This window comes from Mytilus galloprovincialis, chromosome 1, assembly GCF_965363235.1.
Source record: "Mytilus galloprovincialis chromosome 1, xbMytGall1.hap1.1, whole genome shotgun sequence".
NCBI lineage: Eukaryota > Metazoa > Mollusca > Bivalvia > Mytilida > Mytilidae > Mytilus > Mytilus galloprovincialis.
The window spans coordinates 21,010,064-21,032,213 of NC_134838.1; the positions used below are offsets into that span (position 1 = coordinate 21,010,064).

Genomic DNA, 22,150 nt, shown 5'->3' on the forward strand with positions numbered 1-22,150 from the left:
AAAGCCAAGTGAAAGAGTTAAACAAATGGGTTCATATTATAACAGACAATACTATGGTTAAAATAAAAAAAAAGTCAAGAGAAACCATAGGTAAACAACAACAATTGCAAAATTCCTCTAATTCAAAAATGGCTCTTACTTGGAAGAAAATCATTGAAATATTTGCCATCTAGTGTAAAAAATATGAAATTGTGTGTAAATAGAATTAGGGTGATGTGGTATGAGTGCCAAAGAGAAAACTCTCCATCCAAGTCACACCATGTCAAATGTAATCCATTATAGGTCAAAGTACGGTGGTCAACACAGAGCCGTGGCTCACACCGAACAAATTTGTTTTTAGTTTGTTGTTTTGTACACAAGTGAAATTAGATATGAATCAATGTAATGTAAAAAGGAATAAATGGGCCTAATAAATGCATCATTATGGTGGAAGAACAGTGAATGGTCTATCCCAAGTCAGTAGTTGGTGGACGAACAGTGAACGGTCTATCCCAAGTCAGTAGTTGGTGGAAGAACAGTGAATGGTCTATCCCAAGTCAATAGTTGGTGGAAGAACAGTGAATGGTCTATCCCAAGTTAATAGTTGGTGGAAGAACAGTGAATGGTCTATCCCAAGTCAGTAGTTGGTGGAAGAACAGTGAACAGTGAATGGTCTATCCTGAGTCAGTAGTTGGTGGAAGAACAGTGAATGGTCTATCCCAGGTCAATAGTTGGTGGAAGAACAGTGAACGGTCTATCCCAAGTCAGTAGTTGGTGGAAGAACAGTGAATGGTCTATCCCAAGTCAGTAGTTGGTGGAAGAACAGTGAATGGTCTATCCCAAGTCAATGGTTGGTGGAAGAACAGCGAATGATCTATCCCAAGTCAATAGTTGGTGGAAGAACAGTGAATGGTCTATCCCAAGTCAGTAGTTGGTGGAAGAACAGTGAACAGTGAATGGTCTATCCTGAGTCAGTAGTTGGTGGAAGAACAGTGAATGGTCTATCCCAAATCAATAGTTGGTGGAAGAACAGTGAATGGTCTATCCCAAGTCAATAGTTGGTGGAAGAACAGTGAATGGTCTATCCCAAGTCAATGGTTGGTGGAAGAACAGTGAATGCTCTATCCCAAGTCAGTAGTTGGTGGAAGAACAGTGAATGGTCTATCCCAAGTCAGTAGTTGGTGGAAGAACAGTGAATGGTCTATCCCAAGTCAATGGTTGGTGGAAGAACAGTGCATGGTCTATCCCAAGTCAGTAGTTGCTGGAAGAACAGTGAATGCTCTATCCCAAGTCAGAAGTTGGTGGAAGAACAGTGAATAGTCTATCCCAAGTCAATAGTTGGTGGAAGAACAGTGAATGGTCTATCCAAAGTCAGTAGTTGGTGGAAGAACAGTGAATGGCCTATCCCAAGTCAGTAGTTGGTGGAAACAGTGAATGGTCTATCCCAAGTCAATGGTTGGTGGAAGAACAGTGAATGGTCTATCCCAAGTCAATAGTTGGTGGAAGAACAGTGAATGGTCTATCCCAAGTCAATAGTTGGTGGAAGAACAGTGAATGGTCTATCCCAAGTCAGTAGTTGGTGGAAGAACAGTGAATGGTCTATCCCAAGTCAATGGTTGGTGGAAGAACAGTGAATGGTCTATCCCAAGTCAATGGTTGGTGGAAGAACAGTGAATGGTCTATCCCAAGTCAATGGTTGGTGGAAGAACAGTGAATGGTCTATCCCAAGTCAGTAGTTGCTGGAAGAACAGTGAATGCTCTATCCCAAGTCAGAAGTTGGTGGAAGAACAGTGAATAGTCTATCCCAAGTCAATAGTTGGTGGAAGAACAGTGAATGGTCTATCCCAAGTCAGTAGTTGGTGGAAGAACAGTGAATGGTCTATCCCAAGTCAGTAGTTGGTGGAAGAACAGTGAATGCTCTATCCCAAGTCAATAGTTGGTGGAAGAACAGTGAATGGTCTATCCAAAGTCAGTAGTTGGTGGAAGAACAGTGAACAGTAAATGGTCTATCCTGAGTCAGTAGTTGGTGGAAGAACAGTGAATGGTCAATCCCAAGTCAATAGTTGGTGGAAGAACAGTGAATGGTCTTATCCCAAGTCAATAGTTGGTGGAAGAACAGTGAATGGTCTATCCCAAGTCAATGGTTGGTGGAAGAACAGTGAATGCTCTATCCCAAGTCAGTAGTTGGTAGAAGAACAGTGAATGGTCTATCCCAAGTCAATAGTTGGTGGAAGAACAGTGAATGGTCTATCCCAAGTCAGAAGTTGGTGGAAGAACAGTGAATGGTCTATCCCAAGTCAGTAGTTGGTGGAAAAACAGTGAATGGTCTATCCCAAGTCAGTAGTTGGTGGAAGAACAGTGAATGCTCTATCCCAAGTCAGTAGTTGGTGGAAAAACAGTGAATGGTCTATCCCAAGTCAGTAGTTGGTGGAAAAACAGTGAATGCTCTATCCCAAGTCAATAGTTGGTGGAAGAACAGTGAATGGTCTATCCTGAGTCAGTAGTTGGTGGAAGAACAGTGAATGGTCTATCGCAAGTCAGTAGTTGGTGGAAGAACAGTGAATGGTCTATCCCAAGTCAATAGTTGGTGGAAGAACAGTGAATGGTCTATCCCAAGTCAATAGTTGGTGGAAGAACAGTGAATGGTCTATCCCAAGTCAGTAGTTGGTGGAAGAACAGTGAATGGTCTATCCCAAGTCAGTAGTTGGTGGAAGAACAGTGAATGGTCTATCGCAAGTCAGTAGTTGGTGGAAGAACAGTGAATGGTCTATCCCAAGTCAATAGTTGGTGGAAGAACAGTGAATGGTCTATCCCAGGTCAATAGTTGGTGTTTGTTGCTGTATAACATATTTGTTTTTAGTTTTTTGTTTTGTACATATATAGTTATATGTTAATGGCACTGACAAATCCTGACATTGCAGCACAAAAAGTAACTCAGGCATGCCTTTAAAGTTTACTTACCATATGCTGTAGCATCTGTGAAAACAGGAAAGTTTTTACTGTATGTTGTCTCACCAAATTTATTCATGGCCACAAGACGTACTTGGTACTTTGTGTTTGAACTGAGACCCTGCACCACTTTCCAGGATTTTAAAAATTCTGGCTTTGTTTTCTCCCAATCTATTTCTCCTAAAAAATGAAATGGAAATATTTGCATCTCAATAAATATTTATACATATTTCTATTATAGATGTTAACTTCAGGAATAAATAAATAAATATCAAACATAATTTGGTTTATCATCGTAATTGAACTTTGCAAATTTTTTTTATAGCCAATTAATTAATGTTTCTTTGACATCTGTCTTAACTGAAATGGTAATAAAACTGTTTAACCATTTGATGACATCCAAATCTAAAGTCATAGTATTGATAATAAAAAGTTGACTGATTGACTGTTAATAGCTTAGCATCCAGTGGAAAAAATTTCATACATGTTCAGGATGATATGTATAAAGAGTATATCTCTATAAATTTCTCTATCAATTGTATTTGTTACAAAGTGATATTTCAGTGCACAATACCTTCTCTTTTATATTCTAAGAAGTACTGAACATCATGCTGGAAGTGCTCAGGTCTCCATGTGATGTTAAAACTGGTTCTATCTACTGCTGACACAACAGGGTGAGGGATACCAGGTCCTGAAGAATAAAATAATGGTCACAAGGGAAAAAATATCTTAGCAAATGTCATGGCACAAAATGTACTGTTTGGACTTACTGTATGGTATGGAATATATTCATTTTGTAAGTCAGGCAGATGCATTTTTATTGTTTACATAATTGTCCTAATTTACATATCTAAACATAATTATATCAATTCAATGGGAGTCTTTAGCCTTAGGAATATCATTTGTGCTTAAGAATGTTTAGCTGATATCTTACATTTTCATGTGATTCTCAATCTCCTAATCCAGGAACATCATAACTGGTTGTTTTGTTGTATGTCATCTTGTTAATGTTTTTGTGTTTTGAAGAGTTAGGTGTTTTAGGCAGATTTGTTATTGTTTCTGAATAATTGTAGACTCAGGATGATTTGACTAGTGTTTGGACACTTGTTTATTTTTAAAGACTGTATGTTGCACTGTAGATGTCTTTTGTTGTCTGTTGTCTATTTTTAAAGACTGTATGTTGCACTGTAGATGTCTATTCTTGTCTATTGTCTATTTTTAAAGACTGTATGTTGCACTGTAGATGTCTTTTGTTGTCTGTTGTCTATTTTTAAAGACTGTATGTTGCACTGTAGATGTCTTTTGTTGTCTATTGTCTTTTTTTAAAGACTGTATGTTGCACTGTAGATGTCTTTTGTTGTCTGTTGTCTATTTTTAAAGACTGTATGTTGCACTGTAGATGTCTATTCTTGTCTATTGTCTATTTTTAAAGACTGTATGTTGCACTGTAGATGTCTTTTCTTGTCTATTGTCTATTTTTAAAGACTGTATGTTGCACTGTAGATGTCTTTTGTTGTCTATTGTCTATTTTTAAAGACTGTATGTTGCACTGTAGATGTCTTTTGTTGTCTGTTGTCTATTTTTAAAGACTGTATGTTGCACTGTAGATGTCTTTTGTTGTTTTTGTCATCGGGTAGGTGTCTCTTAAGTCTTAACATATACTCTCACATCTCATTTCATTCATACTACTTTCTAATCAGTATGAAACGATAAATATGTTACAAAAAATAAGACTGAAAATATTATGGGAAGAATCATGCAGTCAGTATACCAGATTTTTTATTTTTATTTTATCAAATGCTTTATATAAAGGCATTAAACTCACTTGAATTTGTTGTTTCAACATCTATAAAGCTAGGTTCTCCTCTTCCCGTCTGTGTCCGAGCCCACACAAGGAATCTGTATGTATGATCTGCCTCTAATCCTTTGATTTGAGCTCTTAATATTGAGGGGTTGGAAATTTTAGGTTCAAGGAATATCACATTACCAACTTGGAATGACTTTACTGTAAAGAAGAAACATTGTTTTATTTAAAAAATTGTACCTTCAAAACAATATGCTACACGATCAGTATATTAAAAAATAATTTATTAAAGTTAAGCAGAAAAAAATTACATTTGTCATTTGTGGCCTTTTATAGCTAATGCTGTAGTATGGATTTTATTAATTCTTGAAAGTCTTATGGTGTCTTACAGATGTTAAAATCTACGTTTTTGGTCTCTGGTGAATATTTGTCTCATTGGCAATCATATCACACCTTATTATTTTTTTTTATTATAAGGTAAAAATATTTTTCAGATTCTGCAAAATGCACTATGCTCTTTCGACTTGATATATATAAGCAAGGATACAGTTTGGCCTTCAAATGAGTTGTGTCCCTTTACAAAAAAAATTTTTAAATTCGAAACAAAGTCAGTATTTGGAGAATGGACTATTGGCCTTACTTGGTTGGTATCCTATATCATATCCCATCAATACACCGTTAGGCTCCTCTGGTGGCAGCCATTTTAATACAACATAAGTAGAACCAATTCTATGTTCATGTAGATGTCTAACTGGTCCTGGCACTACAAGAAAAAAAATATGATACCATTATGTATATTTATAAATATTTCACAAAGAAATACTGAAGAATTTGAAGGAATATGATAATTATATACAGTGTAATAGATTATAAGCTTAGAAACACTTCTAGCCAAAATTGATCCCTTGAATATTTTGGTTATACAATGTTCAAGGACTTGGTCCTAAAAAAACTAACCCTTGTAGTCAGTTTACTTTATTTAGTTACTTGTAAGATAAAATAATCAAAATTTTTACCTCCCTCTGGTGTTGAAAAGTCTATTGTAGCACTAGGTGGCCCTGTATAATGATCATTCATCACAGAAACTTGTGCCCTGAGTGCTGTATATGCTGGCAGTCCACTAATGGCAGCTCTGACATCTCTGAGATACATATCATCACTGGTTTCTACAATAACATCAACTTCCTCCCATTTATGTCGTCCTTCACTAGACTTCCAGTAACGTAACTGAAATAATATACAAATCGTGTAAAATTTGTGCAATAGTTAATATTACTATCTTTCTTTTAAGGTTAAGAAGAACTATTAGTATGTATGTTTGTATTTTTTTAATCGTCTTGTAGTTGTCTGTTTTACCAAATTTCAAATTTACAACCAATAAACAATAAACATCCTCACATGCAAAAAAAATTCATATTGTGACTTGAAGCTAACATTTTTCTTTATACAGTAACATAAGCCAAAAAACTGATTAGCAGTGCTTATCAACGTGAGCTTAGTAAAGTACTGAATGAGTGAAACATGTGTTCACCTAATATCATATTAACTGTTTCATGTCCAGCTCCAGTTATAGCATATAGGGTCAAACTATCACAGCAGTAATGCCTTAAATTCAGACAGATATATGTGAGGGGGATAGGAGGGTCCTGATTCCGAACTTAAAATAAAGAAATCCCGAGGTCCCGAATTTAAATAAATTTAAATCCTGACATCCCGAAATTCAAAAAAAAAGAATTCCATGATCCCGAAAGGGTCAATACCGAAATCCCGAGCCTAAAAGCAGACGATCCCGGAGTCACGAAAAAGATCCTATCCCCCCTCATATGTTGGAACCTGTAATTTTTAATATTTAACAATTTCTAGTTAAAAATTTGCCTTGTTGGTAGTAATTTTTGTCCATCAGTTTAATGTTAATTTAAAAACTGATTGAACTATTGGACAGAAGAAATGACCAATCTTGTATATTCTAAAGACAACATAAAAAAGAATGTTGAAGACAGATTGGTGGCCTTCAGCTGTTATCTGGCTGCTCTTTGGTCGGGTTGTTGTCTTTTTGACATATTCCAAATTTATATTCTCAATTTTAGACTTGTATTCTAATGACAATATAAACCTACCTTATAACCCCTAAATCTCCCCCTTATTTTGTCTTGAGATGTGTCTACAGATTCCCAGATAAAATGAGCTTTATGAGGTTGTATTGGCTGCATAGGATCCAAACGGAAATCTTTAGGTGACAACAAAGGTTCTGAAAAAGACAAAGGCATCATTAAACTTTCTATACATTGATGTTATTTGTATTGACCCAGTACACATTTTGTTTAGGGGCCAGCTGAAGCCTCCTGTGGGTGCGGGATTTTCTCGCTGTGTTGAAGACTTATTGGTGGCCTTGAACTGTTTTCTACTCTTTGGTTGGGTTGTTGTCTCTTTGACACATAACCTATTTCCATTCTCATTTTTATTGTGACAAGAAAGGTAATCATTGTTTCTTAAAAGAATTTTTATCACTTTTTGTATTGAAAGCAAGAAATTCAGTTCAAATTGTTTATTTAAAAAAAAGATATAAATGGTATAAAACACACATTACATTTGTATGCTAATATATTGTGAAGACTTATATACATTATGACCTTTAACCAAGGAAACCTAATATGACAGGTAACTTTTTTATTTATAGAGTAGGAAAACTTATATATGGCTTGTTGCCTTTCTTTTCACCGTACATAATTTATATGTCTCTTCTATAAATGAAGTGTTAAGCCTTCTCCATTTCTATGATTTCTATAATATGACATATCAATTATTTATGCCATCACTGATTTTCTTCCTTGCTAGTAAGCTCTTTTGATACAATATCAATACTCAAAGTTGAACTCCTACTTCTTAATAGTGAGTTCAACCTTTCTTCCTATTGCCTCTTAACAATTATATAATAAAAGATATGATAATATAATTGTGTCAGTAACCCAACAACAAAATAAAGTATGGGCATCAATAAGGTCAACAAAATGGTTTTCACTAAAAAGACATTAAGTGTGTGCTAATAAAATAATTGAAAATATGAACATAAAATTTACAAAAAAGTCAAAAATTTACATTGTGAAATTAATGTGACATACCTATTGCAAAAATGTTATTGTAATTTATCAAAGAATAACTTAAGGTTCACTGACCTGCTTCTCCTGAATGACCAAGTATAATAAAAGCAGGCTGATAAGATGCTCCTATATCATTCACAGCTTTCACTTTTATTTCATATAAACCATATATATCATTTACGTCTAACTCTAACTCATCTGCATTCTCGTCCCAGACTGTCGTGTTATTCCAGTAGGTACTACCTTTCCGTCGCCATGATACATGATAGCGGAAACCGGGACCATTGTGTTCTAATCTAGGCATTGGCTGAAAATAAAGGCAAAAGGTCACATTTATGAATTAAAACTAGACTGAATCAATGAAACCTGGACAGTTGTGTTTTAACCTAGACATAGACTGAAAATAAAGGTCAAAAGTCACATGTATAAAATAAAAAAAAATAACTGAATCAATGACTGCACATCAATTCATCATGAGAGACAAATTACAAGAACAAACATTTTTTAAATGTCTGTTTAGTATATTTTATTATACCCTTATTTATACATTACACATAAGGTGTTGTAAAGGGAGATAAGTCAACAACTAACAAGACATATGGGTAAAGGGAAACGTGGAGTGTGTGTCAACTGGGCAGCCATTAAACGGCACAAATTACCAAAAGACGTTTAGAGGTCAACTTACATTACACATAAGGTGTTGTAAAGGGAGATAATAAGTCAACAACTAACAAGACATATGGGTTAAGGGAAACGTGGAGTGTGTGTCAACTGGGCAGCCATTAAACGGCACAAATTATTAAAGACGTTTAGAGGTCAACTTGATTCTGATTAAGGATATTATATCTCATGCGGAATAAAAAAATCTTCATGGAAAGTTTCATTTTCTGAATCTGACCAAATAGTTTAATTTATATTCACAATCAGTGCTAGAATTTCTAAACTTCTTTGGATACGTTAAATTGTCATATTATTTTCTTTGTCAAAATCAATATTCCATTTTATTTTTGAAATACTTAAAACTGATTATGATGAATGGATCTTTAAAATTGTTATAAAATCCCTTCACTCAGCACGTCAACAAGTAAGTTGCTATTCTAAGAGCCATTATAAACCTCTTTTGTAACACCTCCAGGGCTCATAACAAGAAATTGTGCACTATTACACAAAATATTTCTCTCTAAGGCAACATGAGTTAGATTTAAGTAATTATTTCGAAAAGATCTTTCTATATAACCAATTCTATTGTGCTTTATATGCAAATAACACCAGGTTTTAATCTGCCATTCCTAATAATCTCTCATAATATCTCATTTTCTACATAGAAAGATAAAAACTGTTAGCAAGAACGATGCAATGTGACATGTTTCATAATTGTTGATCAGTTCTGCCAAATTACAAAATACAAACTCAGCGACATTTTCCAAATAACATTCCTTTTATACAATCATGACACTAAAAACAATGAAGTTTTTATGCGAGTTGACATATCAAAAATGAGAAATTTGATTAAACCCAACTTTTAAGTCTATCATGCAAAAATTGCTTATCACAAATAAATCCTATTGGGCATGCTAATTTGGTATTCTTGTTAATATCTATTTATCTCAAACGTGCAATGGAACGTGAAGAAATTTTGTATGCAGAAGTGTACCAGGCTGCACAGAAATCAATTTAATCACAAATGATTGTTCCTTTAGTCAGGAAATTACAGCCTTTTACTATTTCCTGTCATTATGAAAAATAACCTGACAATTCATACTTGTTTCATGCTTATAAACATGATTAACACGGAGACAGATATTTTTATGATTTGCATTTTTTTGTGTTCAAAAATGAATTTACAATAATTAATCCCTTTTAGTCTAGGACAGGTGCTCTCTGTGACAGCAGATGATTTTGTATAAAGTGTGCTTTTGGGGCTAGTGCACGGTAATGATTGGGCTTTATCAATTTGAACTAAGATGCACATGCATAACATTGTAATACAATCCTATTGATCAGTGGAATGTTTCTTTTTTTCCTTCCCAAGTAGAAAAATGGAACACCAATTAACTGAATATGCATGAAATATTTGCCACTGGATGTTAAGCAATTAACTGAATCTTCCACTATCTATGAAATAAATGTGAAATTGAAAAATCTTATCCTTTGTAAATAGTGACTTAGACATTATACAAGGATTACCACAACAATAATAGATCTATGATAATGAATATAAAAGCTGACCATTTATACATACTGACTACTTATATTATTTATAGACAAAACAATCAAAGAGTATAAACTGAGTTAGGACTTCTACTAGTGTGAAATCATACTGCCTATCTTACATTGATAATGTTATTGTTTTGTCACAGTGTTCCATTTACATTGTAATAAACATACCTCCCAAGTGATGACAAGTTTATATTTTTTATCAGTTTTTGTTCCCACTTTTTCGGGATTTCCATCTGGATGACCTGGAGGAATTCGACACTCACTTTTCGTCGGTAAACTAGGCTCACTGTATCCTATAGAGTTTCTAGCTAAAACACGAAATGAGTAAGTCCCCCAAGGAGACAAATCTATAGTTCTTGGCTCTGGTGCCGACTTTGAAATTTCTTCATAGTTATGATTCCAATAGTTTGGATTTACTGATGTATTATATTGCACTAAATAACCTTTAATGGAATCACCGCCATTCTCCCCATCCTCCCACACGAGGTCAGCTTTATGACCCATACATGTCACCAACTCTATATTCTTTGGTGGGGAAGGAGTAGCTACAAAAAAACACACAAAATAAGTCATTAAATTCATCATTGTCATGTGTAGGTACTTCTTATTACATTTCAATTGCTTTATATAATTCTAACAAGCTTGCCCTAACAATAGGCTTTACAAATTAACCAATTGATCAATTACATGGTCTTGCAATAGCATGTTCATTTCTAGAGAGACTGGGTTATGACCTTGGTCAGGTCAAACCAAAGACTTTAAAATTGGTATTTGCTGCTTCTCAACTAAGCATGCACATTAAAAAGTAAGTGAAAAGACTAGTTGGCTTGGAGTACGTCAGCAGGGTGACATATCTTACTGTGGACTGTTACCTTGTGAACTGGCTAGCTAAATTCCCAGCTCACAGCTGTGTCTGTCTAGTACAAAGTAATTTTTTACCTAAATATGTAATTAATGTACAGTCCGTTATTATCATCATCATCACTGTTCTCATCATCAACTGTCTACTTTGTTCCATTTCTTTTTATAACCATGTGAACATTTTTAATAATGATCATTTTGTTTCAGCTTCTAATTTTGAACCACTTCGTTTTATTCTTAAACTTATTTTGAAGAAAATTTCAACTGATGACTACTCAATTTGTTTCATTTATTGGTTTATCCAATGGAACATTTTTCATCGAATACTTTGTGCCAACTTCCAACTAAGTAACTATTATTATTTTTGTATCATATTTCGAAACTGTCTTTGCTTTTGCATAGTGCAATAAAATAATCTAGAAAATTGATGGTAACTTTATCTTATTGCTCCATGTGAGCTAAATGGTCAAAGCTCAGAAATTGTCATTTCCCCCAAAAAAATACAATTCAGAATTACATCAAACAACTGTTTTCCTTGATATAATTGAACAAAAATGTTCTAGATCTGACATGAATTGACAATGGTAAAACCTAATGACAGAGTGAAAAAAACAGAGCAGACCAAAAACAATTGACATGATTGTTAAAAAATAAATTAAAAAGTAGTAAAAACTGCAGAAATCAATAATAAGTTCAGAGATCCTTTGTTTAACTCTGTCAGGAGCAATGGCGAATTAAACTCTGAGTAATTACACAACATAAAATTGTAAGAGGTGATGCTGAGATGAGACCTGAGGAGAACCATAATACATTTTAAGACCATTCAAAACCATTTAATGCCTTTCTTGTCCTTAAATTCTATCATTTAGGAAATTGTAGAGAGTGACTCATTCCAGTTTTGAGATGAATCAAACATGATTCTAAAAAAATAGACAGCCTAGCGTGAATTTTAAAGGACAAAATTTAAATTACAACCAATCAAAATGAAATGAGGAGATTTTCAAAATGTTACACATCTTAGTTGATTGACACTTGTTGGAATAAATTGGTGAAATGTTAAATTTATCGCTGATTCTGAAAAATTAATGAAGACATTTTCTAAAATTGAAACATTTCTTTTCTTGCAATGAGATTTTATCAAAATGACTGCACTTTTATTTGTTAACTGTATTTGTACAGGAGTCAAATGCTTTGAAATTTTGAATCAATATTTTTGAAAAGATCAAAAGTTTTAAACCATTTTTTGGTCAATACGAAAATCAGAAATCTTTTGTCTCCTGTCTGGGAAATGTAGCTACAAAATTTTTCTGTAAATCATTTATTTACACAAATCTCTTGATGTATTGAAAAATTCTGCCAAATTTAAATGAAATGGAAGGTGAAAATTTTCTTATAATGGATAAAAAATAATCTTCAAAAGAATCTGTGACATGAAAAATTTGTTCAAGTATCTATAAAGTGCATTCTAAATTGTGAATGGAATTGCTAATCCATTTTTATTTTGCATTTAACCTTTAAAAGATAGATCAATTTTACAGTGGCTTTCACTCTGAGGAATTAACAACCAGTTTTTATAACACTTAGACACATAAAAGAATCATTATTCAACACACAAAAACTAGGCACTATTTTTTAAAAGCTTTTAAAACCCGGCAATAAAATTTTTATGATGTGTGGTACTTAACACATGGCGCTAAGTGAACAGTTTCTTGTCTGAATTTCTGATATCACCAGAAGACCATTAGTTGCTGTATTAACTGTTGACTAACTCTGCATAATGGATAAAAATTTTCATATAAGTCTGCATAATGGATAACAATTTTCATATAAGTCTTTGACAGAAAAATGAAACAATTTCAAGTTGTTTTTAAATTGGTTGTCAGCATTCTATTTTAAATGCATCTCTCGGGTGAAAGAAGTCAGCTTTCTGTCAATAATTTGTTACATGTAATTTCCTGAATTTACAATTTTAGATAAACTTGACACAAAACAGTATTCAGTTATAAGTCTTTACAGCAATTTCATCCATAAAAATTATGTAATAATAAATTAGTGCAGCATCAATATCTTCTGTTTTATATATAGAAATTAATTATTTTGTTTATTTTTTTTCTAATTCTAAAAGTTACTTTGATCAATGAAATGTAAAGATTACATAAGATCTTATGCATTTTATTAAAACACAAAACCTATATCTGAGTGAAAATAAGGCAATTTTATTGTGAAGTTGTTCAATAGGACAATGTTGGGGTGCTCTCTGAAAGGCATCTATTCATTAACTACAAAATTGATATTTTATTTTATGGTGTAAAACATACTTTATAGCTGACTATGTTGAAGGCCATACATACAGTGACCTATAGTTGTTAATTTCTGTGTCAATTAGTTTCTTGTGGAGTGTTATCTCATTGGCAATCATACCACATCTTCTAACTTTAATGTGACAATTGTACCTACTTTTTATAATAAGTCTTGCTGTTGATCTATCTTTCATTTTTCGTATTGAAGCTATACATGTATAATCGCCTTGTTCACTTTTGTGAGCATTCTGTACCATTAAAGTCTGACCATCTTCTAAAATGTTAAATTTACTAGAACTACTGGGTTTTATAATTTCTTCATTAAATTTCCATCGAATGAAGACTTTATCTGTTTCTCCTGGACTTGTTACTACATCACAAACAAATTTTACAGTTTCTCCTTGTCTTACTTCCTGGTTGGTCAAAGGCACACGAATCCGTAAATCACCTGAAAATATATAAAGATAATCTTTAAATCATCATAAAATAATATATATGTGCTAACATTTTAGACAATAATCTTAATGTATGCATTGAAGGAAGCTAGTGTAAGGTAGTTTCCTGATTTTTCAAAATAAAACTAAATGCAACCTAACTTATGCCAGAAAATTGGCAGAAATGATCTGGTAAAACTTGACCCTTAAACTTGTTAAGGAAAGGGTGTGAGGGGGCTGATTTATTTAGCTATTAACTATAATAGGCCTGTAAATACTTTTAAGAGAAGCTCAACATTGAACATAGGAGGGTATAAGACAAAATATTTTTATCATTTGTTTCACTATTCGAAGTTGGTATTTTGTGGATGAAGTTTCTTCACAGCCACATGAGTTTGACAGATCTTCTCTTTCCAACAAAAAGCTTTCCATTTGCAATGACACTGTCAGTTTGTATTCAACATATGAGTTTAAATGACTCTCTGGTAGTTCCTTTCTCTCTCACAAAATGTTGATCATTAAAGACTCTAAAGTGGAAATGGAACCAGCAAGAGAAAAAAAGCTTTCTTCCAATGACTAAATCACTAAATAACAACCCCAAAACATAAACCTTTCAGTCTTAATATTTCTCCTATTTGTATGAATCAACCTTTTGTCATTAAATCTGTATCATTCCTGTCAAAATCTCCATAAAATAATGTTCTTGTCTATTATTCATAAAAAGCATGTCAAATTATTTTACTTTATTTCCTTTAAAAGTGAGGATGACAAATGCAAATCAACATATGTTTAGAGATTATGCTGCCGTAAAAGTTCGTTATGTCCCTCATAACTACATTCAACAAATACAACAGGCTAACGAAATAAAACAAATTTAAGACAATGAATATTTTCTGAGTCACCAGTCCTCCGTGTAATAGAAATTCTACTTGTCAACGCTGTTGATTTTATTTGATTTTCAGTCGCCCATTTCATTTTATTCTCTCATTCTCTTGGAAATACAAAATTGAAACAAATTTCCTTTTAACTCTAATACAATTGTAAATGTACAAAAAAATGACCGAGGAATATAAAAATATCACTTGCAGATTCTGTAATCACCATTATGACTAGAAGCAGAAGAAGTTACGTGGAATTTATATAATTTTCTCTTTTTCACAATTATAATTCGATTTCACTGTAACAAATTGTTTGGGAACAGATTACACATTATAGGCTTTCTGTTAAATCTCTGTTGTGAGTTGCAGGGATTCCCAAATTTCAGTTTCATAATCTGAAATCTTACAATTGTTCTAAACACGATCTCATCTTTCATTAACCTCTTAATTGATTTTGATGATTAACAATTGTTGACTCTCTACATTGAAGGAGATGAAAGAAACAGGGACCCTTTGAACAAAGGAGGAATTCATAGAAAAATGGATGAACAGTAATTTCAAGTAAATCAGGTTTAATACTTGCTGGTCATGTCAATCTGCGTACAATGTTTCAACATGTCAATTGTGTCAAGAAAAATCGGTCATTCAGAAGCCATTTTTCTGTAATACCGGTTGTAAAACAGAATGGTTTCTCGAGTTCTTTATACAGCTATGATTTTACATGAACGACCTCCACACTCATGTATTGTACTTTTAATAAGTATCTTGATTTTTTTTAACCAATTTGCCATCAATCAATAATTCAAACAAAAAAAGGACCTACAATCTTTAAACATGATATTTCAGAAGAAAAAAACAAACAATTGTTTATAGATCTTTCTATGTTAATTGTAAGCAAAGATATGTATAGAAATTACAGTTGTAAAGAAAATGGAAGTTGTCAATATAAGGATAAAAAAATCCAATTAATAAAAATTCCTCTTCAAATAAAAAAAATTATTCCAACTCATCATAACTGTGATAATGAAAATGCACTAAAATGACACAAAATTTTCTATTCTTCATGCTATGTCAAGTATAAAATTCTTAAACAAAGAAAAATTCTTGTCAATAGTACCTAATCAATTGATGAAATTGTAAACCCCAAAATAGTCACTGCCATACAACTGTTCAGCGATAGAATTTCCATATTAACAACCACCTTATAATAATTTTACGTGCAATTTCTAAATCTAAATCAATCACCTTTGTGATAACCTGCTGCGAATCTGTGTACATTTATAGGATTAATTCTCCGCAATCGATGAAATTTTCTATACATATTTTTACTGTCTATGAAATTTAAAAGTAAAAGGCATTTCTAAATTCTAAAAAGAAAGAAGAGAATAACTCATCAGTCTAAAAATTTGACAGAAAAAGCATGGGGGTGATGTAGACTTAACCCATTCTTTTATCTTTCCATCAATGATCTTGTTTTATGATTTTAGATCCAGACTCAGCAGTATGCCAAGTTTCAGTGAATTACATGAATGCATAGATATGCTATAGTCTCAGGGATAAATCCAGGAAATGGAAATCTGTATTGACCGTTTTCAGTCAAGATAGTTATCAATATCTCTAACCCAGCATAAAAGGATACTAGAGATTGACTAACAGAGAGCCTTTTTTATAAATAGTACCAAACATTGTCATATAAAATAACAAGAGAGCACACGCTGAAATGTCTCGCCTTCTATACTAATCATTGATATCATGTTGATAGTCCTAAGTATAAAGCTAAGCTTTATTACAACTGTCACATAAACTTAACATTAACCAAGATAACTAAACAAAGACCAATGAACCTTGAAAATGAGGTCAAGGTCAGATGAGCCATGCCAGGCAGACATGTACAGCTAACAATGCTTCTATACAACATATATAGTTGACCTATTACTTATAGTTTAAGAAAAATAGCCCAAAACACAAAAACAACACTGAGCAATGAACCGTGAAAATGCGGTCAAGGTCAAATAAAACCTGGGCGACTGACATAAAGATCATAAAATATTTCCATACACCAAATATAGTTGACCTATGGCATATAGTATTAGATAAAAAGACCAAAACTCAAAAACTTAACTTTGACCACTGAACCATGAAAATGAGGTCAAGGTCACATGACATCTGCCCGCTAGACATGTACACCTTACAATCATTCCATACAACAAATATAGTAGACCTATTGCATATAGTAAGAGAAAAACAGACCAAAACACAAAAATTTAACTATAACCACTGAACCAAGAAAATGAGGTCAAGGTCAGATGACACCTGCCAGTTGGACATGTACACCTTACAGTCCATACACCGAATATACTAGCCCTATTGCTTATAGTATCTGAGATATGGACTTGACCACCAAAACTTAACCTTGTTCACTGATCCATGAAATGAGGTCGAGGTCAAGTGAAAACTGTCTGACAGACATAAGGACCTTGCAAGGTAGGCACATATCAAATATAGTTATCCTATTACTTATAATAAGAGAGAATTCAACATTACAAAAAATTTGAACTTTTTTTCCAAGTGGTCACTGAACCATGAAAATGAGGTCAAGGACATTGGACATGTGACTGACAGAAAATTCGTAACATGAAGCATCTGTATACAAAGTATGAAGCATCCAGGTCTTCCAACTTCTAAAATATAAAGCTTTTAAGAAGTGAGCTAACGCCGCCGCCGCCAGATCACTATCCCTATGTCGAGCTTTCTGCAACAAAAGTTGCAGGCTCAACAAAAATCACTTGTAAGTAATGAACAATTATATATGACATAGTATGCACGAAGCAAGCTCTAAGCTAGTGCTATGGGTTTTTTTCTCACAAAAAAATCAATAATTTTTTATTTTTCTTTCATATAAAAAAAATGTATTACTGATTTACTAATATCAAAGGGAGGTAATTTTACAACAAAATCTATGATCAACCAAGATGTTTTCCAACTTTCATTTCATTATTTCAACAATTAAAGAAAACAATTCATGGGTGCATTTAACAAATAAATTTCAGTTTTCTTATCAAAATGTATATATAATGAGCAGATAATTAGGTATTTATTGTTCTCAAGAGTAAAAAAACTTGGAATTTGAGTGAGAATAATTTTTATTACATTGCAGCACTTGCTTGAACATACTAACATTACATTTCACAAGCAGTGGGTGTTGATCAATTTGATGTATTCAAACTTCTGCATGGAAAACATTTTGGCAAATTTGTATTATTAATTGGCAAAGCCTATTGTATAAGCACAGACAATTATCCCATTGTACAAGTCTATACCAATTTATTGCATTGCATGAAATCTCATAGTAGGAAATAGACACTGAAAGACCTATTCAAAAATTACACCAAAACATTGAATTTAACAACAAATTACATAAAATATTTAGATTCTGATAGCACATTTGATTACCAGAGGACTAGACTAGAGTATATAAATGTTTTATTGATATCAGAAGACAGTGCATTCTGTACAATCAATGGCAATCCACTTATCTATTCTCTTTCATTTATTTACTATGTAAAATTACAAGGTAAATTGTATCACAATAAATTGATGTTAGCATATATTTGTTCCCACTGGTAATACATACAAATTTGACTGATATTTTATTGTTGTTATCATACAAATCATACATCAGACACCCATAAAAATGACTATAGTGATACATAGTACAAATAACATCAGAACAAAATCTAAAATACTAAGTTTAATTGTAAAGTGAAAATAATCATAAATAATTCAAATTTAATCAAAATAATTAACCTATTCTTTTTTATATGGTCAATGATTTGTTATCAATATTTGCAGTTATTTTCTGTGACTCCCATACTGGTTATTAAAATGGTACAATCAAATATCTTTATTGTTATATTCTGTCATTCAATTTCATTGTGCATCAAAAGAAATAAAAACAAACGATAATATCAAATTATTAAACAAAAAAAGCAATAATGACAGTTTGTGCATTAAGATGCATACAACAGTCATTTTAACATGGGACATTTCTCTATTCAGATAATTAGTTAATAGTACTAGGTAAGGAGAAAGAATATCAGTCATTCTGGGATATATTATTGCCTTTTGATGTATGTAGTAGCACACTAACCAATGTAGCAACACACTAACCACTGAATGAAATAACACATTAATAAATGTAGCAACACACTAACAACTGAATGTTATAACACATGTACACTAACCCAATGACTGTAGTAGCACACTAACCTATGTAGCAACACACTAACCACTGAATGAAATAACACATTAACAAATGTAGTAACACACTAACCACTGAATGAAATAACACATTAACCAATGAATGTACATGTAGTAACACACTAACCAATGAAGTAACACACTAACCAATGTAGTAAGACACTAACCAATGTAGTAACACATTAACCAATGAATGTAGTAACACAATAACCAATGAATGTACATGTAGTAACACACTAACCAATGAATGTACATGTAGTAACACACTAACCAATGAAGTAACACACTAACCAATGTAGTAACACACTAACCAATGTAGTAACACATTAACCAATGAATGTAGTAACACAATAACCAATGAATGTAGTAACACCTTAATCAATGAATGTAGTAACACACTAACTAATGAATGTAGTAACACACTAACCTATGAATGTAGTAACACACAAACATATTTATGTAATAACACACAAAGTAACGAACTTTGTAACATACTTTAAGCAAACAACAAACCTAGAATCATTCAGACAAACAAGGTTTTGATTTTATTGAGGAGAGGGATTGAAAGGCTGCATGGGATCTATCAAAGCCATCATTCAGTGCACTAACAATACAAATCATTATTCCTTTAACAATTTGTATTTAACATGCTTACTCATCTCTCAAAACATTCATTAAGGTAGAAAAAGTCTTTATAGGTTAATTGAAATGAGTTCAAGGTCACAAGTAATATCATTTGTCATTATGAACAATATAGGGATGGCTAAAGATTAATGTGGCTGATATGCATTTCTCATTATGGTAAAGAAAATGAGTTTTGGTCAGATGAGTCCCAAATGGTTTGTTCTAAAGGAAAGACAATTATTACCATGTCAACTTTTATCACCAAGGAGCAAGGAAATTTGTTACTATGCATCCTTACACATACATTAACTTTACCAAAGAGAATTCCACTTGATTCTTGTCAGCCGTAAAACACAATCAAACTGAAAAACTAACGATTGTTTAAAAAATAAATCTCCATTAGAAAAGTGAGGTTTTATATTTGGTACTTAGAATCAAGTAGATTATATATTCTATTAAGAATACAGTATTCATTGTAACCATGTATTTCACTGAACAGAGAAAGCTATATGAATAACACACACAATTTAGGACCAATTACTGATTCATATTGGTCTTAACATAATGTTCAAGATCATATTACAGATAAATATGATGGAGATCAAGATTGGTGACAAGAAAATACAGACAGCTTTTTAGAATGAATGAGACAATTGAACACAGTAAATATGGTACATAAATGGATTTCATGAGATTTTTCCATTAAGATTTTTGTCTGTCTGCTCTTTTGTTTTATTCCTGTCTCAGGAAGGAATCAAAACCATATGATACCATTTTCAAATCACTTGCCAACTTTTTGATTTTTGGTTTAGATATTGATTTTTTAACCATAAAAATTGATAGAAATAATAAAGTATAGAATAAGAAAAATAAGAAAACATGGACAAATCATGTAAACAAATCAATATTTATTTTGTAAAAAAAAAGATTGAGAGAAAAGATTCAAGTTCTTTATTTTGCTGAACTGTTAAATTCCATGTGGTGTACTTTCCTTTTCTGAATATAAGTCTTTCTCGGTCTAACTCAAGTATATATATGTGAAGTATCTCATGTGAGAAACATATAAAACTGTAACGGAACATTACTCATTCAAAATTAAATGCACTCCTCTTTACATTCTAATTTCAATTAAAATTTCAAACTATAAATGCATACTATAACATTGCTTCTGTTCATTACATAATGATTTTCCATGTGACTTTCAATTTATTTAAATTACATCTGAGAAATTCCGTAAGCATTTGCATGATGATGAACAATAAATTTCAGCAGGGAAAGATTGGTTCTGGACACAAACACTATCCAAAAAGAAAATAAATGTCTTATTTATCTATTTTATTTGTTTTGAGACATTTTAATTATAGATCCTCATTCTACTGATGGAAACATTTTAATTATTGATAGTAATTAGTGTCTCTGGAATAATACATAATTAAAATCTTTGTAAAATGCATTGAACTCAAACCAAGAACTATTCCCCAAGTACCGAGTTAAATAAAGGTTTGGCTAATGCAAGCAGATACACAATCCAAACAATGGTACCTCGGAGATGGAAATTCAAGATGCAGCAGTAATATTCAAAATATTATACAAATATGTTAATCAATAACATTTTACTTGATCACTGCAAATAAACTGAACAAGGTCATTCAAGGTGTATGATTCAAAGGACATATTGCTTTGTCAAACTAAATAAAAAGGAAGATGTGATATGATTGCCAATGACACAACTCCCCACAACAGACCAAAATGACATTGTAATTTAACACTATATGTCACTGAACAATCTTCAACCATGAGCAAAGCCCATACCGCATAGTCAGCTATAAAAGGCCCTGAAATGACAAATGTGAGAAAAAATGTCTCCTTATGGTGTTTACAGTGATGTATTCCACTAGCATTGTGTGGTCTTTTTGGGATGCTCATACTGGTCGATGGATTGTGACTGCAAACCTTTTTTCGACATGCAGATCACGATTTTTATTTAACAAAATAAACCAAATATAATGACACTCTGAGAATGACACAACAAACTAGATTAGAACCATTAACATCAGGCAAACAAAAGGAATGTTGCTATCAAGCACATATAACATCCCCACTGTGAGTGAATAATTTATTTCATCAGATAAATGTTCAAAAGTACTTGACCTTTACCCTTACTCTAACGATACCATGTGACCCTTTTGAACCTTTGATCCCAATAGGATGAATCCATTTATATGATTGGTCAATACCAATTATTAGAACAGTAACTAAAAGCAATTTTCAATAACGAATTATCACAAAGGTATCTATAATTATAATCTGACCAATTTCTGATATAACTTAATGGAAAGAATTAAACCAAAATCATTCTCTGTAAATTAATTTGATGTAATTTTAGATAATTGCATTTTTACACCTACTTTACAAATATGTTAGACTTTGAGCTCAGAAAATTGAGGATAATTTGGAATTCTCACCTATCAGAGGAATCAATGGCTATTAGGTGTTAGGCCTGATGGTATAACAGGAAATGGAAAAGATTGCTTTTAAAAGGTTTCCAATTGATGTGTGATCTATAGCTATTTAAGTTTGGTATGTAGTCAGGAACCACCTACAGTTTGTCTGTGGACAATTTATTCCTGATTTATGGCCAGACAGAAGTGGTGTTACAGTACTGACCAGAAACTGATTAAGATGGAGCAGGCAAATACTTGGAAGATATCAGAAGTTCTTGGTTTTAAAAGACGAAAATCCA

The 22,150-nt window shown here is 32.5% G+C and overlaps 1 protein-coding gene across 4 annotated transcripts in view; it reads right to left on the minus strand.

Moving 5' to 3' along the window:
- LOC143068875 (neuroglian-like) overlaps positions 1–22,150 on the minus strand; it is a 123,190-nt gene that overhangs the window by 5,058 nt on the left and 95,982 nt on the right. For all 4 annotated transcript variants that reach the window (XM_076243222.1, XM_076243237.1, XM_076243229.1 and 1 more), the window contains 9 exons: positions 13,369–13,659; positions 10,219–10,595; positions 7,906–8,137; positions 6,850–6,980; positions 5,749–5,959; positions 5,373–5,495; positions 4,754–4,933; positions 3,503–3,619; positions 2,941–3,108 (listed from right to left, as the gene is read on the minus strand). In XM_076243222.1, the coding sequence (XP_076099337.1) occupies positions 2,941–3,108; positions 3,503–3,619; positions 4,754–4,933; positions 5,373–5,495; positions 5,749–5,959; positions 6,850–6,980; positions 7,906–8,137; positions 10,219–10,595; positions 13,369–13,659 (1,830 nt within the window). The remainder of the gene's footprint in view (positions 1–2,940; positions 3,109–3,502; positions 3,620–4,753; positions 4,934–5,372; positions 5,496–5,748; positions 5,960–6,849; positions 6,981–7,905; positions 8,138–10,218; positions 10,596–13,368; positions 13,660–22,150) is intronic.